Genomic DNA, 19,837 nt, shown 5'->3' with positions numbered 1-19,837 from the left:
GATTCTATCCGAGTGTATGCATATAAATTGCAGGAGAAGCTGGAGGCAATCATCGCCCTGACGAGACATTGAAGGAGCAGTTTATTTTGGGTTTGAGAGATGAGTCATTGAAGCGAGAAGTGGCTAAGCGAAGCGAGGACAACCCAAGATTATCTTTCGCGGAGCTGATGCAAGCAGCCATCAGGTGGGCTGGAGAGGAAAGAGGTCTGGCAACCTGGGAGTCAGGGCCTAAACGTATTCTACAAAGACCGAGAGAAGATGCCGGAGATTATTATCGTCCTGAGGAGTCTGCAACGGTTTCCATGATGCAGCAGTTGATTAACATGGTTGCTAAATTATGTGAAAGGCAAGATGAAGAATGGAGACGTCAAAGGATGGAGAGAGAGCAAATGAGGTACTCCAATATTAGAAGAGAATACCCTAGGAATTCCTATGGAGAGAGACCCTCAAGAACTGCCATGGGTGAGCTGATTTGTTATCGATGCCAGGAGCCGGGGCACATAGCTAGGAATTGCCAGTCTGAGAGAGGTAACCTTCCAAGAAATGAGCAGGGAGGCAAATATCCGGTTGTTAGGGACAACAGGAATAACCCAGAACAACCCAGTACAAGTGGTACTTTTAAAACAAATAATGCTCGGGAGGATACTTTGGCTCCTGTGAAGGGGGGTGATGGAAAGCCATCTGTCCGGATGCAGAAATATGTGAATAAAGAAGAGAATCCGGAAGAAAGTTATTTTGGGGAGCGAGTGATTGGAAACAGCCCAGTACTAAAAGTTTTAATAAATGGAGTGGAAACGCTCTGCACAGTAGATACTGGCTCCAGTGTCTCAACCATCTTGGCGAGCTTTTTCTATAAAAACTTCCCGGATACCGCTTGCCTGCAAGATGCCAGTCAACTGAAGTTGGTAGCAGTGAATGGGACTGATCTGCCTGTGCTTGGATATATAGATGCCGATGTCCAGTGCTGGGGACAATTAGTGCCGGAGCGATGCATTTTCGTTGTTAGATAATTTCAATAATGGACAAGTAGAGAGTCAGACAGTACACGGCATAGTGGGCATGAATGTCCTTCGGTACCTGGAAGGATTATTCAGAGACCTGTTTTCTTTGATGGGCGAGCCCGTGAAGATGGCGAGTATTCGGTCCAGCATTTCCCAGAAGCGTTGCAACAAAAGTAGGGAATCTATTAGCACGATAAAGATGCAGGGAAATGTGAGCAAAATCATACCGGTAATGCCAGAAAAGTTCTTAATTGGTCAACAAACAAGGAAGAGTACAGCAGCGGTACTGGTTTCTGCTACCAAAAAGATGAACTTACCCGAGAGGAGCCTAGTAGCTGATACCCTGGTTATACAGAAGCACAGAGAAAAACAAACCAGAACAGACAGTGATCAATCGTTAAGAGGTAACTTTTGTGGGAAGAGAAAAAAAGAAGTGATCGTGACTGGCTTGGAAATGAGCAAGAAGGAAATGCTGATTTTTGGACAGAAGAAAGAGGAAAAGCTAACCAGTTGCCCGGACACTGAAAATGAAGAGAAAGAGATACAGAAAGTGCTGGGTAACTTTGAGTTGTTGGAAATAGCAGAGTTGGTGGTACCACGTGAGGCGGATCCTGATCCTTCCAACATCATGGACATGACCAAAGAATTTGAAGAGAGCAAAGAGAACGGGAGGCCTGCAAGTTTCCAGAGTGAGATGGTCTGGCTGCAGCAGTATGGTCTGGAACGTGAGAGGGACAGACGGGATCGGAAGCAAACACTAGCACAGAGTACCCTGAAACTGGAGGCTCAAAAATTGAAAAAAGACGTGCACATTAAACAAGCCATGGGACTAAGTCTTCAAGAGTTGAACCGCCCATTTCTGGATGATACAGATTCTGAAGAATATCCTGAAAGTGTGGATGTGTTAGACAAGAAGTACGCAGAGGCTGAGGCGGTAGAACTGAAAAGGAAGGCTGGGACAGTTACTCATTCTGGTCGTCTTGTCAGTGGAGCCAGACAGGGTCCAGCAGCTGAATCGTCCTTGAGCCAAGAGAAATTCAACCAGAGTTTATGTATCTCCTCCAGACACAAGAAAGGATGTTGGTCCAGGTTCCTCACAGATGTCTTGAGTGCTGCAGGAGGGGGATCGGGTCTTGTTGCGGAGACAGAGATTTCCAGGCAGACACAAGATACAGGACACCTGGGAACCTTTTCCTTATAGCGTGGTGGAAATGTTTGGGGAGAATTTCAATGTTATAAAAATCAGAAATGAAAAGTTTGGGGATAAAACAGTTCACAGGGATTTGTTAAGAAAATTTGTGTTAGAGGAAATAAATATTGAAGGGGAACAAATTCAAGAAAAATTGGTCTTTCCAGAGGATAAGAAAGGTATTCCGGTAGTACTTCCAAAAGAGAAACAAAAGGGTTATGCTGTTATTACCGAATTTGTGTTTAATCCTGGGGTTTGGACAAGTGAATGTGTAATTGATGGAAAAGTGAGAACTTCACATAGAAGTAATAAAGGGGTGTGTTCAACATTTCTAACGGAAAATTATATATTAAAATGAGTTAGATATTTGTTGTATTGATAAAAATGAAGTTGGTTACTTCGTATCTCCAGATTTGGGGAGAGCTAAGCTGGTGGAGGAGGGATGGTCATTGTAAAGAATTTTGATAGATCACAGATCAAAATTCTATTTTCCCTCATCCACACGCATTCTAGATTATTTGAATGCTGACTGAAAAAATGTATTACTGTTTGAGTTCTGATATGAAATGTTATTTATTGAATAGAAAAGTTAGCAATGATATTTTGGAAAATTTTATGTTTTTTTTCAATAATTAAGTTAGGAATGTTTATGTGAAAATGTTGGGCTAAATGTGAAAGGTTGATTGGTGGGATGAAGTGTGCTTAGTTTGTTACATGCTTAAAATGTACATCCAAAGTTGGTTTTAGGTGAAATTGCTGAACTGGGGCTTGAGAGGATTGAAAGGAGGGATGGGAGAATGGAAATGATGAATGTGATAAATAGTTTGTTAGTGGATGAGGGTTGTGTTGAGTAAGTCTGATACTTCGGGCCTGTATATTTGTTGGAATGGTTGAAATGGTGGGTTGTGAATATTGGGGACAATATTTATTTTAAGGCCGGCCGAATGTAACAGGGGGTAGAAAGAGAAAAAAAAATAGAAAAGTTTTTTTTATTTATTTTTACCTGGGAAGGTCCGCCTAGGGGGGTTCCTGGCGTCGATGACTGGGAGCTGAAGAGAAGGGGGGGCGCTGTTGGAGGAGCAGTGCCGTTTTTGAGCTCCCGGGGACGATTGGGCATGGCCCCGGGAGTGGAGAGAGACACTGGGAGCGGGGAGTCCGCTGTTTGGGGCCGGGTTTGGGTCTGGCAGGTTGTTTTGGGCCCGTTGTTGTGTTCGGGGCTGGTCGTCGAATCGAGCGCTGGAGAGGGAGCGCTGGAGAAGGAGCGCTGGAGCGATGCGCTGTGGGCAGCGCGTTGGGGTTTTGCGGGCCGATTTCGGCCGAGGAGGGGGCCGTTTCGTGATTGGAGCCAGAGGAAGATGGCCGGCGATTCGAGGGAGTCGTGCGTGAGCGTGCATGAGGCAGCGCGCCTCATGCACGAATCGGCGGCGCGCGGTTTAGCGAGTAGGCCGAAGCCGGGGCCTAGATTTTGGGCTGGCTTCGGAGTTTTTTTTGTTTTGGCTCCGTAGGGACGTCCGGGATCAGAACCCAGGGAAGCCATCGAGTGAGGAGAACATCCCGGATCAGGTAAGGGGTTACTTGACCCAAAATGTTAATTGGTTGATTTTTAATTTACATAAATTGGGTTTTTTATTTTTAAAAAATCGGGGGTTTGACGGATTGGAAATATTTTCGCATATTTGGGATCGGGGTATTTTTGTTTATTTTTGGGGTGGGTTAGTTTTTAAATTTAAATATTTTTAGGGGGTATTTTGGAGGGGTGCTAGTTTGAAGGGGTTAATATAGGGGTAAAATTTTAAATTCGACGTAGCAGGTAGAGGGGAAGGGGATTGAATTTTTAGAGTGGGTTTTAAATTATTTTGGGATTTTTGAGGGGGGTTTAGGAGAGATAATTGCGGGCGGACTGTAAAAAGGGGTATTTTTAAATTTTAAAAGCAGGATTTAATAGGGAATGGGAAGTTTAATTGGTGTAGAAATTTTGGGGTGATTCGGATATAGTTTTATAGGGTTTTTATTTAATTTTATTATTTTTCCATTAGTTTCTATGGGGTTAAAATGGGGATTTTGCACTGCTGGCCAGAATTCCGCTGGTCAGCAGTGGAGAGTGGAATCTTGGTACTAGTCAGGGATTGGCTGGAAGGGTCTTGGAACGCAAGCCAAGGCTGGTTTGGAACGCAAGCCAAGGCTGGTTTCCAAGGCAACCGGGGTGTTGCAGTTGGTCAGAGTGAGATTGTTGGTCAGAGAGAGTGGAGGTGTTGAGGAGGTGCTGGTAGTGAGAGGAGGGTTTCAAAAGTAAAAGTGAGGATTTTGGGGGAAATTTCTGGGAATTGTTGGTGAATGAAAGTAAGGTGTGTAAGGAGGATGTGATTTCTAGTATAAGTTTTAAAATTTTGTTAGGTTTGTATGAACTGGGGTACAGGGTAGGAGTTAAGTGGAATTTGTTAATAAGGGGTTATTGGGGTAATAGTAATAGTAGCTTTAGGTGTATTTGGGTAAGGTTTTAGGGATAAATTTAAGGAATAATTCAATGGAAGTAGAGTAATAGTTTAAGGAAAATTTACCAATGGGAGTTTGAATAACCGTGATTGAGAATTGTGCAAGAGTAATTGTGTGAAAGGGACGGTCAATCTCTCTCTGAATAAGTAGGGAAAAGAAATCAATAGCATAGGCTCTGGAAAGTAAGGGCCATTTATTTATATTGATTTTACTTAAATAGAGCCCACAGTTCCGCTGTTGACAGCACTCCCTGATAAAGATTATTAAAAGAAGAAAGTAGGAAGAGTAAGGTTTTCCTTCCAATTATTTTAATTAAGAGAGAGGTGAAGGAGGAAGACCAAAGAAAAAGTGAAGAAAACCGGACAACTCACGAGCTCCAACGCAAGCAAGGCCGGGAAGAGAAAGAAAGAAAACTTCTACAGCTAAGTAACTGTATACACTGAACAAGAAACATAATAGGAAAGAAATATACACAGAAATACATGAAAGAAAATAAAAAAAGAGATACTTACCCAAAGTCCATGGCAAAGAAAATTGGCTGAAAACCTGAAAAGAGAGAAAAGCAAAGAATCAAATTCTTGTCAAACTATACTCACGTGAATGATACACAATAACATTTACATCTCCCAAGGAAAAGGTTAAAGAAAGAGACACTTATCTGACAGTGCGCTGAATACAAGTAGATGTTTGATTTATCTGTAGGAAGATAAAAAGTTATTTTAATAATAAAAAAAGGTATTATATGTTTGGTTATAGAGTTTTAAGCAAAGTTTGATTAACTGTACAAGAGAGTTGAGTTTATGTTCGTTTTAAATGCTTAAGTTATTAAATTAAAACTGTTTAAAACATCATGGGAAACTAAGTTTGTTCTCCTTTATCAGAAAAATCCTGAACTTTAGTTTTAATTCCTCTTCCGTCCTTTGAGGGCGGAAGACGAGGATAGTATCCTGCACTAGTCCCCTAATCCTGAGTGTGTTTTCTGACAGCAGCCACGACTATAACATCGCTGTCCTGAGACCACATCTCTGGGAATTAACCCTGTCTGGGGGGGGGGACTAAGTACAATCTGCTACTCTTCAATTTGTCAGATTGCCATATTACATCCTCTAGGTTTATAGAGATTTCATTGTTTTTCCGACTCAGCTTTGAATACCATTTCTGGTACTAATATACCTCCCAAATCTTCCTCTGTGAAGACCAAAGCAAAGAATCTCTCCACTACAGCTTTTGTCTTCCCTGACTGCCCCTTTTATCTCTGTCATCTAGCGGTCCAACTGATTCTTTTGCCAGCTTCTAACTCTCCTATTTTATTAGGCTTCTGGCATTCACATATAGACATTTGACTGTACCTATTTATATCTTGCTCAGCAGTTGACAGTGACAATGTGCAATCCTGAAAATGTCTGCTTTTTTATTTAGACTCCTGGTCTACTATGTTCTCTATTGCAATACCGCTATCGAGGTGCCCTATCTTCCCTGTTTAGGTGGTATCTTTGAAAGATACCTTATTCCAAGCTATGTGCTTTTGAGCGACTGTCAGCCTTCCTCCAGTTTCTAGTTTAAAAGCTGCTCTCTCCTTAATTAAATGCTGATGCCAGTAGCTTGGTCCCACCCTAGTTAAGGTGGAGCCCATCCTTTTGGAATAGGCTCCCCCTTCCCCAGAATTTTGCCCAGTTCCTAACAAATCTAAAACCCTTCTCCCTGCGACATCGTCTCATCCACGCACTGAGACTCCAGAGCTCTGCCTGACTCTTGGGCCTTGTGTGTGGAACAGGAAACATTTCTGAAAATGCTGCTCTGGAGGATCTGGATTTCAGCTTTCTACCTAGGAGCCTAAATTTGGCTTCCAGAACCTCCCTCCCATGTTTTCCTATATCATTGGTACCTACGAGCACCAAGACAGCCAGTTCCTTCCCAGCACTAACTAAATTCCTATCTCATAACTGCCAAGAGGAGAGGGGGGGGGGGGGGGGCAAAATTCACCGGGCCTGGGGAACCTGATGGGACCTGGGTTATTGCGTCCCAACAGGAGCAGGAGAGAGAGAGACCCCAGCGCCGGGCCCCACTTGCATTGCCTGCCTAGCAGCTGCTGGGCCCTTAGGCCGTGCATGCTCAGTTTTGAGACTGAGCATGTGCGACCTGACAAAGCAGCCACAGGGGCAGGCAATGCTGGGCAGAGGAAGCAGCCATGCTGCCTGCGGCTGGTGTGGCCAGCCAAGGTATTTCGGGAGGGGGACTGCGGTGGTGACTATTTTGGGGGTGGGGGGGGGGGCGGCGGCGGCAGCGATTCTGGTGTGGCAGCCTGGGCCTGGCTCACTCTCTCTCTGGCCCTGTCCTATCTAGGTGATGCATGAGGTCCGCTATCTTCACACCAGGCAGGCAAGTCACCAGGCGATCCTAATGTTCACCCAGCTATCTACATGTCTAATCAAATCTCCAACTACAACAGCTGTCCTAACCCTTCCCTACTGGGCAGAAGCTCCTGGAGAGGCATCCCAGGAGGATTATTGCATCCCCTGGTGGGCTGCTCCTGACTACAGGATTATTTCCAACATCACCAGGGTCATACACTCCATTTAGGAGGTCTCTCTCCTCCAAGACAGCCAGACCAGAGGTGGAACTTCTTTACAACGTCCCTGTAGGCCTTCTCTATGTACTTCTGTCTCCCTCAGCTCCTTCAAATCTGTTAACTCTAGCCTCAAGAGAACAGACTCATGCTCTGAGCTAGGAGCTTGTATGGGAGATAATCATACATGTGATACTTGGTGCAAAAGACTGGATAGCACCCCTCTTGCTGTTGTCTGTATCTAGATACTAGGGATATTAGAATGACTATAAATGAAGAGTTGTGCTAGGGGTGGGACATGCAATTAGTACTAGTTTTCCTTAGGAGTAATGATTTGCCCGGTGGTCTTCATGTGTGGTGTGGTCAATCCTTATTCTCAGGTTTCACTTAATGGCTGTATGTAATCCTTTTGCAATGATGTGACATTCTACTAATGCATTAATTTGTTTTTAAAATAAGATAATCAGACTAAGAAAATTCTTGTAGGTGCGAACACTGTTTGTCAGTGGACTTCCTGTGGATATTAAGCCCAGAGAACTTTACCTACTTTTTCGACCATTCAAGGTAAGAGTTCATCAAATGTGTACATTACAATAGTCTGCAGTAACTTCCCTGCTTGTTCATAGTGATAGTCACTATTGACCCAACTGGGCTATTGTAGGATGCATGCATGGTGGCTGGGGCAAATAACTGAAGCTAAAGATTACACCAGTTTTGTTGACTGTTAGTGGCCTTGGGATTTTACAAGAACTTTGGTGCAGCTAAATTAAAACATTTACCTTCACTAAAGCACTGGTAAAACAAAGCAGAGCTTATTATCTCTTTACGTAGGTTGTACATATTAGAAGTGTTCTAGTGAAGGGCACTATCAATGTTTAAATGTGGGCAGCAATAAAGGTGTAGGTGGGGGACTAAAACCAAATCAGTGTGGCTATCTGGATCCTCTGATCAAGAGGTAGTCATGCTGGTGGCAGAAAAGGCATCTGGTCCTGGCATGCCCTGCCAAAATGTCTCCTACTACTCTGCTGCCCTGTGTTCAGGAGTAGGAAAGAAGTTTGCACAATGGATGGAAAGGAGAGAGGGGAGGGTAAGCAGACAGGAGGAAGGGAGAGACTGATCTCTTGTACCACAACCATTAACTACCCACAGAATTAAGAAGAGCTGAATCATCCACTTGCATGACAAGCATATAGATTTCCTTCCCTTACCCCAAGCACGTGCACTCGCAAACCCCTTGTGTTCACTTAGGTAAATATACATAATAGATCTCAAATACAAACCACAAACTTAACACATTCCACCTGACACATTTACCCTCTCCTGCTCCCAAAATGCAATTTAATCCTAAGAAGGAAGGTAAACTCTCAAGGCCCCTAATTGGTATTTGGATAAACTAAGCAAGTATCCAAGCTATTTGGTTCATCTACAATAATTTTTTCATTTAAATTATAGTAAATGTATCAAGTATATTTGCATATGCAAATTTAATGTAAACTTTTCTTTACTATCCTTTTGGGGTACTCCAAATTGGCTTCATGGGTTGCTGATAGAAACAAGTCCCATCTTGCTAAGCAATTCTACCAGCACCAATTACATGTATGGAATAAACCACTGCCGCCCATGGAAATAACCAGCTGATATAGGACGGCTCCTCTGAATGCAGTCAGAGGTAGCTACCCAATTCATCACTTTAAAGCTGTCCTTGACACTTCAGACTTCAGGAAGTTGTCCTTTTCATCTGCTGCTGGATTAGCACCTGCATTTACCTGTGCTTAATGTTCAAAGCCACAGAGCATGGGAATGAACGAGTATGTAGCCTATCAATGTAAGTAGCATGCTAATGTATACTGATGCGCTCTTTTCCTGAAGCTGTCCCATGCTCGGAAAAACAGCATGCTGAATAGTGGCACCATACTGCCTTAAACCCTACTCCAGCTTGGAGCTGGTGCTAGGGCAGGAGGCAAAGCAGACTAGACTGGCAGAACAAGTTCGTTAATGGGGAGTTTTTGGTCCTGGCTGTATCGCAGCAAGGATGAGCAGCTGTGCGAGCCTGATCTGTAAAGTGAAGACATAATAAAGTTTGTGCTGTGTTAAGACTCCCTAGGCTCTGTAAAATATCAAGAGAAGTGCAGTTTAGAATGACTCGAGAGCATTGGCATTGGTAGTACTGCACCCACCTCTGAACTCCTGTGAGCACTGTCAGCACTTCTTCCTCCTCCCCCCCCCCCCCCCCCCCCAGTGTTGTAAGTATGTGCTGAAGAGCTGTACTTGATTCAGGACTCTTCAGTGCATCCTTCTACTTCCTTAAGCTCCAAGCTAATAGCATGCATATCATTTGCATGCTATTGGCATCAGTCCTGAGGAAGTAGTTCTTCGGTGCTGTTGTGCTGGTAAAACTTGGTGCTGGAGTTTTGAGCGTCTGGATATTAGTGCTTGTCCCTAGTCTAGACTCTGCTCACTTAATCAAGCATTGCTTTCAGCCCAATTATTTGGGGGGGGGGGGAGGAGGGGGTTGGAGGGGGAAGAATACAGGTAAGGTTTTAACATGCAGATTGTGGAAGTAGGTAAATATAAGTTGGACTGTTGCTATTTTCTGAAAATTCCATAAGTCTAAACAATGCAACTGTTTGGTGTCTAATATCTTAACTTTCATTGGGGGGGGGGAGGGGGGTTACTTGGGCTTCTAGCCAATTTGAACCAATTTGTTCTGTGATTGACAAAGGGGCTGCAGAAGCACCACAGGACCTAACAAGAGTTTCTCATGCTTCTGCAGGCAAACCTAGCCAATCAGTTTTTCAGGATTACTGCACTGAATATGCATGAGAAATCTGCATCTGAGACCATCATATGCATAACTTGTTTATATTCAATGTAGTAACCCTGGTCTAACATACTGGCTTCTCCTCACCTACAACATTAAGACTGGTGGCTTCCTCCTGTTTGGGTTCCAGCTCAGTTACTGGGCTGTGAGCTATCGCTTTTTTAAGCTTTTTCAACTACCCATGAATTGCCCCTCCTTCTATATCCCCTTGCCCATTACAGTAACAACCAACTTAAAAGCTTGCTTCTGATCCCTGTAATCATGGTCTCTAACTGGTAGGTGCTGCCAGTGAAAAATGCTTGTGGCACACAATATAGGTATTTGGATTTAGATTATCTGTCCTGGGGAGTATAAAATTGGCTAATGTGTGAACTAAACTGCATTGCTTTTAAAAGAATTTAACACTAACATACCTGCTTTTCTTTTTTTTTTTTTTTTTTTTTTTTTTTTTTCCCTTCAGGGGTATGAAGGTTCACTGATCAAGTTAACATCAAAACAGGTACTGTGCTCTTCTGGTTCATACAGTACAGCTTGGTTTGAATTTAGAGTTGAAATGCAAACTGGACAGTTGGCAGGATGTGAATTCAGATTTAATTTATGGTTTAGTATGAAACTTTCTGTATGTGTGCTCAGTAGTAAGATCAAATTAGACAACTCAAGTGAGTCCCCTGCAATAGCATGTATAGGGGGAGTGGGAGAGCCACTTTCTCCCTCCCCCCACCCCCCAAACTTCAACATTTACTAGGAGGTACAGTGCATGCACAGTGTATATTTGTTACTACACTGCCTCCTGACATTTTTTTTTTTTTTAGCTAAATTACCAAATGCCTGCCAGCAGAGGCCAATCTCCCGCTCAGCTCCTGGGAAAGAGCTATGTGACTTTTGTGGTTCTTATGAACCTTGGCCACAGTGGGGATGGGGACTGGTGGTGAAACTGAATAAAGGAGATGGTGGGAGGTGGCATGGTAACACAATTCAAAAACAAATGATGGTTTACTTGAACTGTTTCCATACATCTTGACATTTTAGTATGTTCATGCTCATCTAAAATGGCTCCTTTTTAGGGAGCTTCAGAATTTAATTTAGCTCTTCAAATGGTATGAGCTTGCTGGGGTCATTGGCTTTCCTGCCAACTGTTTTATGCATGCCTTTGCTCATCTGGGCATTTAAATCAAGTAGTATATGCTGACACAGGGAGGAGAAGAGGGGGAATTCGCCCAGGATGTCACTTTAGGCCTTGTAGAATGAGCGGAGAACCCCATCAGTCTGAGCAAAAAAATTGATGCAAAAGTCTCCTTCAGCTGTCTAGCAATTGTAGGCTTAGAAGCCGTGAGGCCAAGCCTTCGTTTACCAAAAAGCAGTATCTGATCTGCAAAACTCATTTGTGACTTCCAGATATCTAATAAGGACTCTATGCAAATGAGAAGCTTTGAGGAGGAATACTGAGCCTTTCTGTCCTCTAGCTCCACAAATTGCTTGAGATGAATTGCTAATACTACTTTCAGAAGAAAGGAAGGAACCATATGCAGGGAGATCCTTCCTCTGAAAGAAATGTATCCCAACAGCCACCATGAATGCTGTCTTTAGTGTGTAATCTTTCAAGGAGGCCTTCCCGAGTGGCTCAAAGGAGGTTTCTGAAGAGTCCAAAAAACTAAAAAGGTTCCACTCCCCACAAGAACTGGAACAATAGCCAACTGCAAGAGAAGTCTTCTGTAGTCGGTCACTGAAAATAGGTCAAAGCCTCAACTTTTACAGAACAAAACACCAATCCTTTCTGAAGACCTGCTTGGAAAATTGTTAGGATGTGCAGAGAAGGGAAATAAGTCCACACTCGGAATATCCTCTACACCTTCACGTAACACCGTGGATGTAGAGCTTTCCAAGCCTGAAGCAAAGTAGCAATGACCAAATCAGAATAACCTTTGTCCCAACAGAGCCCTTTTGATAGCCAAGCCACAAGACCAAAGGGGCAAGGATCCTCCCTAAGCACTGGACCTTGCTTCAGTAGGCCGTGTGGCTGCAGAAAACAGAGGACCCCTGTCCAGCAGTCAAATCAGTTCCATGTACCACTGTCTCAAGAGGCCAATCCAGGGCTGAGTATTATTCAACCCTGGTATAATGCAATCCTCGTCAACACACAGCCTACTGTGGGCCAAGGAGGGAAGACTTACAGTAGATGTCTCTGACCAGGGCTGCAGTAGCACATTGACCCTCATTGAGCCTGGTTCTTTTCAGAAGCTAAAGAACTTGGCTACACTGGCATTCTTTTTTTGACACCAATTCTAGAAACTGAGAACTCCCATCAGTCCACTTCCAAGGAGAGCCTGCTTCGTGTTCAAAAACCCCATGATGTCAGCTGCTGACAACTAGAGAAACTTGTTCTCCGCCTAACTTATAAGGGTTGCTGTGGGTTCCACCTTGTTGATATAAGCTGCCACTGCATTATCAGAGAACTCAAACTGGGGCCTCCTGCCAGAAAGGGAGCAAAGTCACACAAGCTTCTGAACTGCTGTGAGCTCCAGGCAATCTTATTGTCCACTGAGACTCCTGTCCAGGTGCTTTGTGCCAGATAGAACTTGTAATGAGCTCCCCAACCTGACTTGCCTCATAAAAATTCAGAGCTCCTCTTTATGAAACCCAATATTTTTGGATCATCCCCCTCTAACTGCTTCAACGATGGCTCCTCTGAATAGACAGAAGCCACATCAGATAAGGAGGGAGAAGCAGAGAGTCTCATCCGCCCATTCCTGGAGGTCTAAAGATCTCTTAGGAACTAGAGGGGCAGCAGGGTGAGAAACAAACTAAAGCACCTTGCAGCAACCGACTGTCCCTGCTTCAGTAAATAGACCTTGTGTAAGAGCAAAATAAACTCCATAGAAAACAAAGATCCTGATGCAGCTGAATGCTCTGTCGGGCCCTGAGGCTGTAAAATGGCAGCTGTGCCCTGAATGTGATCAGACAGAGGCAGCTTCTCACTGCCAGTCAGCCCTGATAAAACAGTGCCTGTTCCATGCTTTCCTGCATCAAACCATGCATTGGCTCTGGCAGAGAGCCCATAAACTCAGGCTATTCAGATGCGCCAAATCTGCAGATATGCTGCTGCCAACACTTTCCTCCATGTCCCACGGGATTCTTGGCTTGCACACACTGGCAGGTCCCATAGTGGGGAAACTGCCTCCATGGAGTCGTCATTTACCCCAACTATCACAAGCACAGAACATGTCCCAAGAAGTGTCAGCATCCTGTGCATCAAGTAGAACATGCAGCTCTCCAAGTGATTCCAAGTCACTTTAGTTGGACTTAACCACTCCTGGCTGCTCCCCCCCCCCCCAAAGCTGTCTCCATAAATCTTACCACAGATGAGAGGGTCAGGATTGATACTGTCCCATACTCTCCAGCAACCCTTTTTCCTTTTAAGGTGGTTGTGCTGGAAGAGAGAATTCCATAGGCAACGGGAGAGGTGAAGGTAGGGAAGAAGCAAATTCATTGGGGCACCAGAGGATCTGAAGACCTCAAGGTATGACTCTATAGACTTGAGCCACCTGCAAAGCTCAACTGGGGACCAGTTGACCAACTGGACTAGGAGCAAGGCACTTGGAACCAGAGGCTGAAAAGTGTCCATTCACCTGTTGGAGAGAGAAATTGAAAAATGAGCTGAGACGTATTCTGGCATCCGGTCTAGCGCCTCAATATTTATCTCCCACCTGCTGGTTGATACAACTATCTACAGGTTCTAGAATAGTGGAAGTTACATAATAGAAGAGTTTCTTTAAGTACTGGACCTAATTTAGTGTACCAAGGACTAGATTCAGTTAATGGCAGGGTACTAAAACCTACATGAAGCATGTTTTTATAAAAGACACTGATTTGGGTGTGTAGGGACTAACTACATTTCTACCAAACCTCTAGAATGGAGTTAGTGGGTGAGAGGAATAACTTATTTGTAGCACTCTGCAAATTAACTTAACTCTCCCTGCAATCCGAACCCACAGTCCACAATTATGCACACAAGGCTCAGATGTTATAAGCTGTTGTACCAGACTATGGGTAGCAAATAATAGATGTAATCTGAGACAATGAATTAGCTAACCCAAAACGATGGTAAAGGGTTGGTATAGCCAAGAGAGCATACACTCCTAATCCTGAAATTGATACCTAACAACCCCAGGCACTCATAGGCACTAAGAAGATAACAGTTCAGACCTGACGGATGGTATGGCACATGAGCACTGGACGTGGAAGCAACATAGGCGCTGATGATAGATCTGGTACATTACGAATCAGGATCAGAGGTAGCAGGTGGACTCCCCAGCTGGGAAGTCAGTGATGCCACAGATTAACAAACCTTCATTGGATAGCAGGGCTCTGATGCAGCTGCGGGCTGTTACTGAGGTTCCAAGAGTGGCTCACGTGCCAGCCAACTGATAACACCTTTAGGAAGGGGGTTTCTATAACTTAGTACCAAGTGGTCTGGAACATGATGACCTGAAGTCCCTGTAGTGATGCCACGCTGATAGCAATAAAACAACAAAACGTTATGGTCCAAGAAGTGTGCTTTTATGCACCTCATTTACACAGTACCAAGCCTCTGCATAAGTCTCAAAATAGGTCTGTAAAAGTCAGGTTCATACTGTAGGCCAGTACTGAATTGTAGTGCCTTATGCAGGGTTTTAGCCTTACAGGTGTTGTGGAGGTCAATATCCATGCCAAACTTTGGACGTGAGGATTTACACAACTGAAACTGGTGTAAAATTCTGATGCATACGGTATTCAGTAATAGTGCATGCATCCTTAGTGAATGTCCCTCCCATGGCCATGCCCCCTTTTGAGTTGTGCGCTATAAGATTTGCATGTAAAACATAAATTGTTGCCAATTAACACCAATAAATAAGTTATGCACTCATCTCAGAAATAACATGTAATTTTACATGGGGAAATTTGTGCACTACTTACATTGCCCTTCAAGTTTGCATCTAAATCCTGGTTCATAGGGTGCCATCTCGTATCTAAATGCTAAAAAAAATAAAAATAGGAAAAAAGTTCAAAGTCCTATACCAATACTCGGTTTATATAGCTCTATATCTGTCTCTAGATATTACATCATATTTTATTTCAATTTCTATTGAAAACCATATATATATATATATCAATATTCAGACTTCATTTCTCCAAATATTGTGATCAAGAAACATTTTAAATGGAACATGACATTTTCCTTATCTGATATCTAGCTAAGTCAGGGAAGAAACCATTTTTCTTCATAGTCAAATTCGTGTCTCTTCTGTTATAAAGAAAATAAGCAATTTTTAGAAGTTATAGCTGGGTAAAGTATCTTGTAAAATGGCAGCGTAGGATGTCTATGATGTGTGTGCACTGCAGCATGCATAGATTTTTTTTAAAGAGGTGCTTGGTTATTATGTAAGGCAAAAATTCCTTTGTCAGATTGTGACCCCATGTGGTGTGCCATGATGCATCATGTAGGGTCAGGCACATCATTTTCCAGGACATATGGGTGGAAGAAGGGGCAAGACCACTCCTGCCTCCGAACTCTGGAGCTGAGCTTGAGGGTCTTGAGGGGTGCAAGGGCCACTAAGATAAACTTTGGAGTGGTGAGTTGGGGATTAAAGCTCTAGGGCCTTATGTGGTGCAGTGCTATACTTCATCTAAGATGACAACTTTGCTCCCATACTGCATATTTTCTCTAGCCTGAGATCACATAGTTTCAGTGCTTCAAAAAGTGAAAAATAAACATTTTAAGAGAGTGGGTGGTGATTTAGCACTTCAATGGCATTTCCACTTTTTCCAAAATCATAATTTAATGCTTCATGAAATGGTCTTCTCTGCCCCCCCCCCCCCCCCATTTCTCCACTTAACCTATTGGTTCTCAGTTTTATTGTCCCAAGTATCAGTCTGCCTGTCTTGACATTGCTGCCTGGATGTCTCATTGCCATCTGATACTAAACATGACCAAGACAGAACTTTTAATCTCCCCCCCCCCCCCCCCAAACCCACCTCCCCTCTTCCCCCATTCTCTCTCTGTGGATAAGACTCCCCGCCTCCCTGTCTCATTAGTTCGTAACCTTTGAGTCAACTTTGACTCTTTTTTTTCTCCTTTCTCTGAACACTAGTAAAACAGGCCCGTTTCTGACACACATGAAACGGGCGCTAGCAAGGTTTTCGTCGGAGTGTGTGTGTGGCTCAGATTTCCATGACCCCCTCAGAGTTCCAGGCCCTCCCTCCCCTCTCCCATCCCCTCCAAGTTCTTGTCCCCCCTTCCCTCTGAGTTCCATGCCCCCCCCCTCTCCTTAGAGTGTGTGTGTGAGAGAGAATGAGAGAGAGTGTGTGTGTGTGTTTGTCAGACAAGAGAGAGTGTGTGAGACACTGTGTGAGAAAGTGAAGTATTCGTGCGCTCTGTAAGGCTCCATCTCAATTGACGACATGTAGTCCTGGAACATTGCAGGAATGCTTGAAGGCTTCACTTTCTCGGCTTCAGAATGTTGGAGGTGCGTTTTATTATAGGATATCTAACAAAAACTTGTCGTTTGTCTCTCTAATATAGCCAAAATTTATCCCTTCTTTTCTGAGCACACTACCAAAACCCTTATCCAAGAGTGGAGGAGTAGTCTAGTGGTTAGTGCAGCAGACTTGGATCCTGGGGAACTGGGTTCGATTCCCACTTCAGCTCCTTGTGACTATGGTTACTTAACCCTCCATAAAATACCTGCATATATACTATGTAAACTGCTTTGAATGTAGTTGCCAAAAAAAAAAAAACCACACACAGGCCCATTCCTTTTCCTTTATCTTTCATTTAGACTACTGTAACTTGCTTCTCGCAGGTCTCCCACTAAGCCATTTCTCTCCCTTTCAATCTGTTCAAAATTCTGCCAGTGTTGCTATGCTCATATTATCAGTCTCAAGTGTACAACCTGGATGTAGACGAGGGCAGCAGATAGAGCTGGATACAGAAGACCCCCCCCCCCCCCAAGGAGGTCAAGCAGTGCACGTGGCATAGATGGCTGGGAGAAACCAGAGTGGCGCATCAGATTGGATGGAAAAATCCAGCTTTTTCTTTTTTCCCTTGGTTTCCAGTACTTCTGCTTCCATCAAAACTGTGTAAAGAAGTCCTTGAAACTGGCAAGCTCCTCATGTTCTGGATATTCTGCCCTAGGGAGTTACTGTACTTGTATTAGCAAATTGCAACTCTAGGGTCTCAGACCCCAAATGATCAAGTGGCATGGCCTAGCTTCAATCTCTAGGCCCAGGCTGTGAAGCAGTTGTCACTGTGACTTAGGGTGCATGTCACTGAGTAAGAATGTCAGGTGATCGAACTGGGCAATCTGTCCACAAGCCATCCTGTCCTTGTTGATGCTGGACCTTGGTAGAATTGGGGCATAGTTCATGCAGTATAAGGTCTGTAGTATTTGATATCAAGCTCTCATATACAGTCACACAAGGGGTTTTGCTGCTACAGTACCCTCCTTCCTACCCAAGGTTTCTCTTTTCATCCAAGAAGGGGTTTTGCTGCTACAGTACCCTCCTTCCTAACCAAGGTTTCTCTTTTCACCTAAATCAGCCATTTTATTTACCATCCTTTTATAAAAAGAAGATCATGGTTTGGACTAATCTTGAGTTTCCATGATAAGCGACTTCAAATGTTGTGGTCACTTTTTTCTCCTCTTGAGCCCTAAGAAGGGAATGGCTGCCTCAAAGGTAAATATTGTTCATTGGTTGAAAGATCCTATTGCTTCAGCCTATTTTACTAGCAGGGAAAACAGCAACCTTGCATCTTAGGGCTCATTCTGCTAGGGTGCTTTCTATTTTTTTTTTTTTTTGGTGGAAGTTCATGTAGCATCTTCAGATGAAATATGCATTTTCAAAGCATTATCACTTAATGGTTATCATTATCACTTAAATGGGTAAACACTGGGTACATCTCTTATCTGCACTCTTCTCCTCCACTGCTAACTCCAGACTTCATTCCTTTTCCTTTTATCTTGCTGCACCATATGCCTGGAATAGACTTCCTGAGCCGGTACGTCAAGCTCCATCTCTGGCTGTCTTCAAATCTAAGCTAAAAGCCCACCTTTATTATGCTGCTTTTAACTCCTAACCCTTATTCACTTGTTCAGAACCCTTATTTTCATCCTCACTTTAATATTCCATTATGTCTTGTTTGTCCTGTTTGTCTATCCTAATTAGATTGTAAGCTCTGTCAAGCAGGGACTCTCCATGTTCAAGTGTACAGCGCTGTGTAAGTCTAGTAGCGCTATAGAAATGAATAGTAGTAGTAATGTAGTAGCCAGGACAGAAGTTTCCTTTGGGGCTTCAGTTCTGTCAGTGGGGGTACCTCATTCCTTCCCAACTTGGACTTTTTTTTAATCCTTTAACAAGAGGAAAAATTCGATATTACCTTGTAATTTTCTTTCCTTCGGGTGGATTCTGGACTTATCCTTTAGTCCCTATCTGTTCCTGTACGTAGCTCCCTGGGTTCTTCGGTTCATTCATAATTTGCTATAGGTTACATTCATTTCAACTGTTCTATTTATATTCTGGAGGAGGCTGGAGTTATTTTCACAGCATACTACTACTGCTTGGCTATTGAAATAACTTAACAATGGAGCCTGTAATTTGCATCTATACTAGCGCCACCTGCTGGCAGATAGGCATAATACACAAGTCTGGACTGATCCTTTGGAACTAGAGGAAATAAGTAGATCTAATTTCTCCTTCTCTGCCATTTTAACAACTTTGAAAATTTTTGTACCATTGCAGATTTGATCACATCACTCATTTCTATCTATGAATGATACAAAACAGGTCCCACTACAACTGTTGGAACTCCACTACTGACCCTGTAAATGGGCTCAGGCATTTCAAGTCCTTCCTCGTTCCAATTAAACAAATCCGTCTGTCTACGGTCAGTTTTTAGTATACTTCAACCACTTTGCCCACTACCACCATCGAGCTCACCTTTCTATAATTTTCCCAGATCACCACTACATCTAAAAATTGGTACTACTGGCCACCCGCTAGTCCTTAAGGCTACTAGTAATCACTATTTCATCCTTCAAGACTATGGGGTGAGTACCATCCAGTCCTGATGTGCTGTTTAGTTTGATCTATTACATTTAGACAGGTGGCTCTCAACACAGTCCTTGGGATACACCTAGGCAGTCAGGTTTTCAGGAAACCCACAATATGCATGAGTCAAATTTGCATGTACTACCTCCACTGTATGAAAATCTGTATTATTGACGGTATTCTGAAAACCTGACTTACTATGTGTAACTTGAGGCCTGAGCTGAAAACGCAATGTATTGATTGCATTTATTTTGCCGTTAACCAGCCTTAGGTACAAAATAGAAGTGTGCCACAAAAAATAAATTTAAAATGATTTGGAAATCGAATGTTAAAGTGGATGTAATATTCTATTCTGATAGCCTTGTCATATTAAGTGACTTGTCAGGAACTGGGCTTGTAGCTGAGACAATACATCGTTCAACTTTGTGTTTTTTCTTATGACATCATTGTTGAAGGATGGCTTTGATTTAGTGGGACTAAGTGTTTGTTTATACAGATGCTAGGTTTGATTCTACAGCAACATAGAATAACCAAATTTAATATAACATAATTGTAGGATTTCGAAGTGCACTGGTGCCTGCCCACTAAGGATTGATTGAACTAAATAACTGATGGCTCGTAGCTCTCCAAGGAGGCTAGTTATTTCTCATTTGTGCCTACATCTAAATTTACAGAAGAATTCT

At 43.3% G+C, this 19,837-nt stretch overlaps 1 protein-coding gene across 2 annotated transcripts in view; it reads left to right on the top strand.

Moving 5' to 3' along the window:
• The window catches only part of LOC115458932 (RNA-binding protein with multiple splicing 2), a 168,086-nt gene that overhangs the window by 73,653 nt on the left and 74,596 nt on the right, over positions 1-19,837 (top strand). For both annotated transcript variants that reach the window (XM_030188789.1, XM_030188788.1), the window contains exons 2-3: positions 7,736-7,813; positions 10,531-10,569. In XM_030188789.1, the coding sequence (XP_030044649.1) occupies positions 7,736-7,813; positions 10,531-10,569 (117 nt within the window). The remainder of the gene's footprint in view (positions 1-7,735; positions 7,814-10,530; positions 10,570-19,837) is intronic.

The sequence above is a fragment of the Microcaecilia unicolor genome, unplaced genomic scaffold, assembly GCF_901765095.1.
Source record: "Microcaecilia unicolor unplaced genomic scaffold, aMicUni1.1, whole genome shotgun sequence".
Classification (NCBI taxonomy): domain Eukaryota; kingdom Metazoa; phylum Chordata; class Amphibia; order Gymnophiona; family Siphonopidae; genus Microcaecilia; species Microcaecilia unicolor.
The sequence above is the reverse complement of the archived record's forward strand: the minus strand, read 5'-3'. Positions and strand labels throughout refer to the sequence as shown.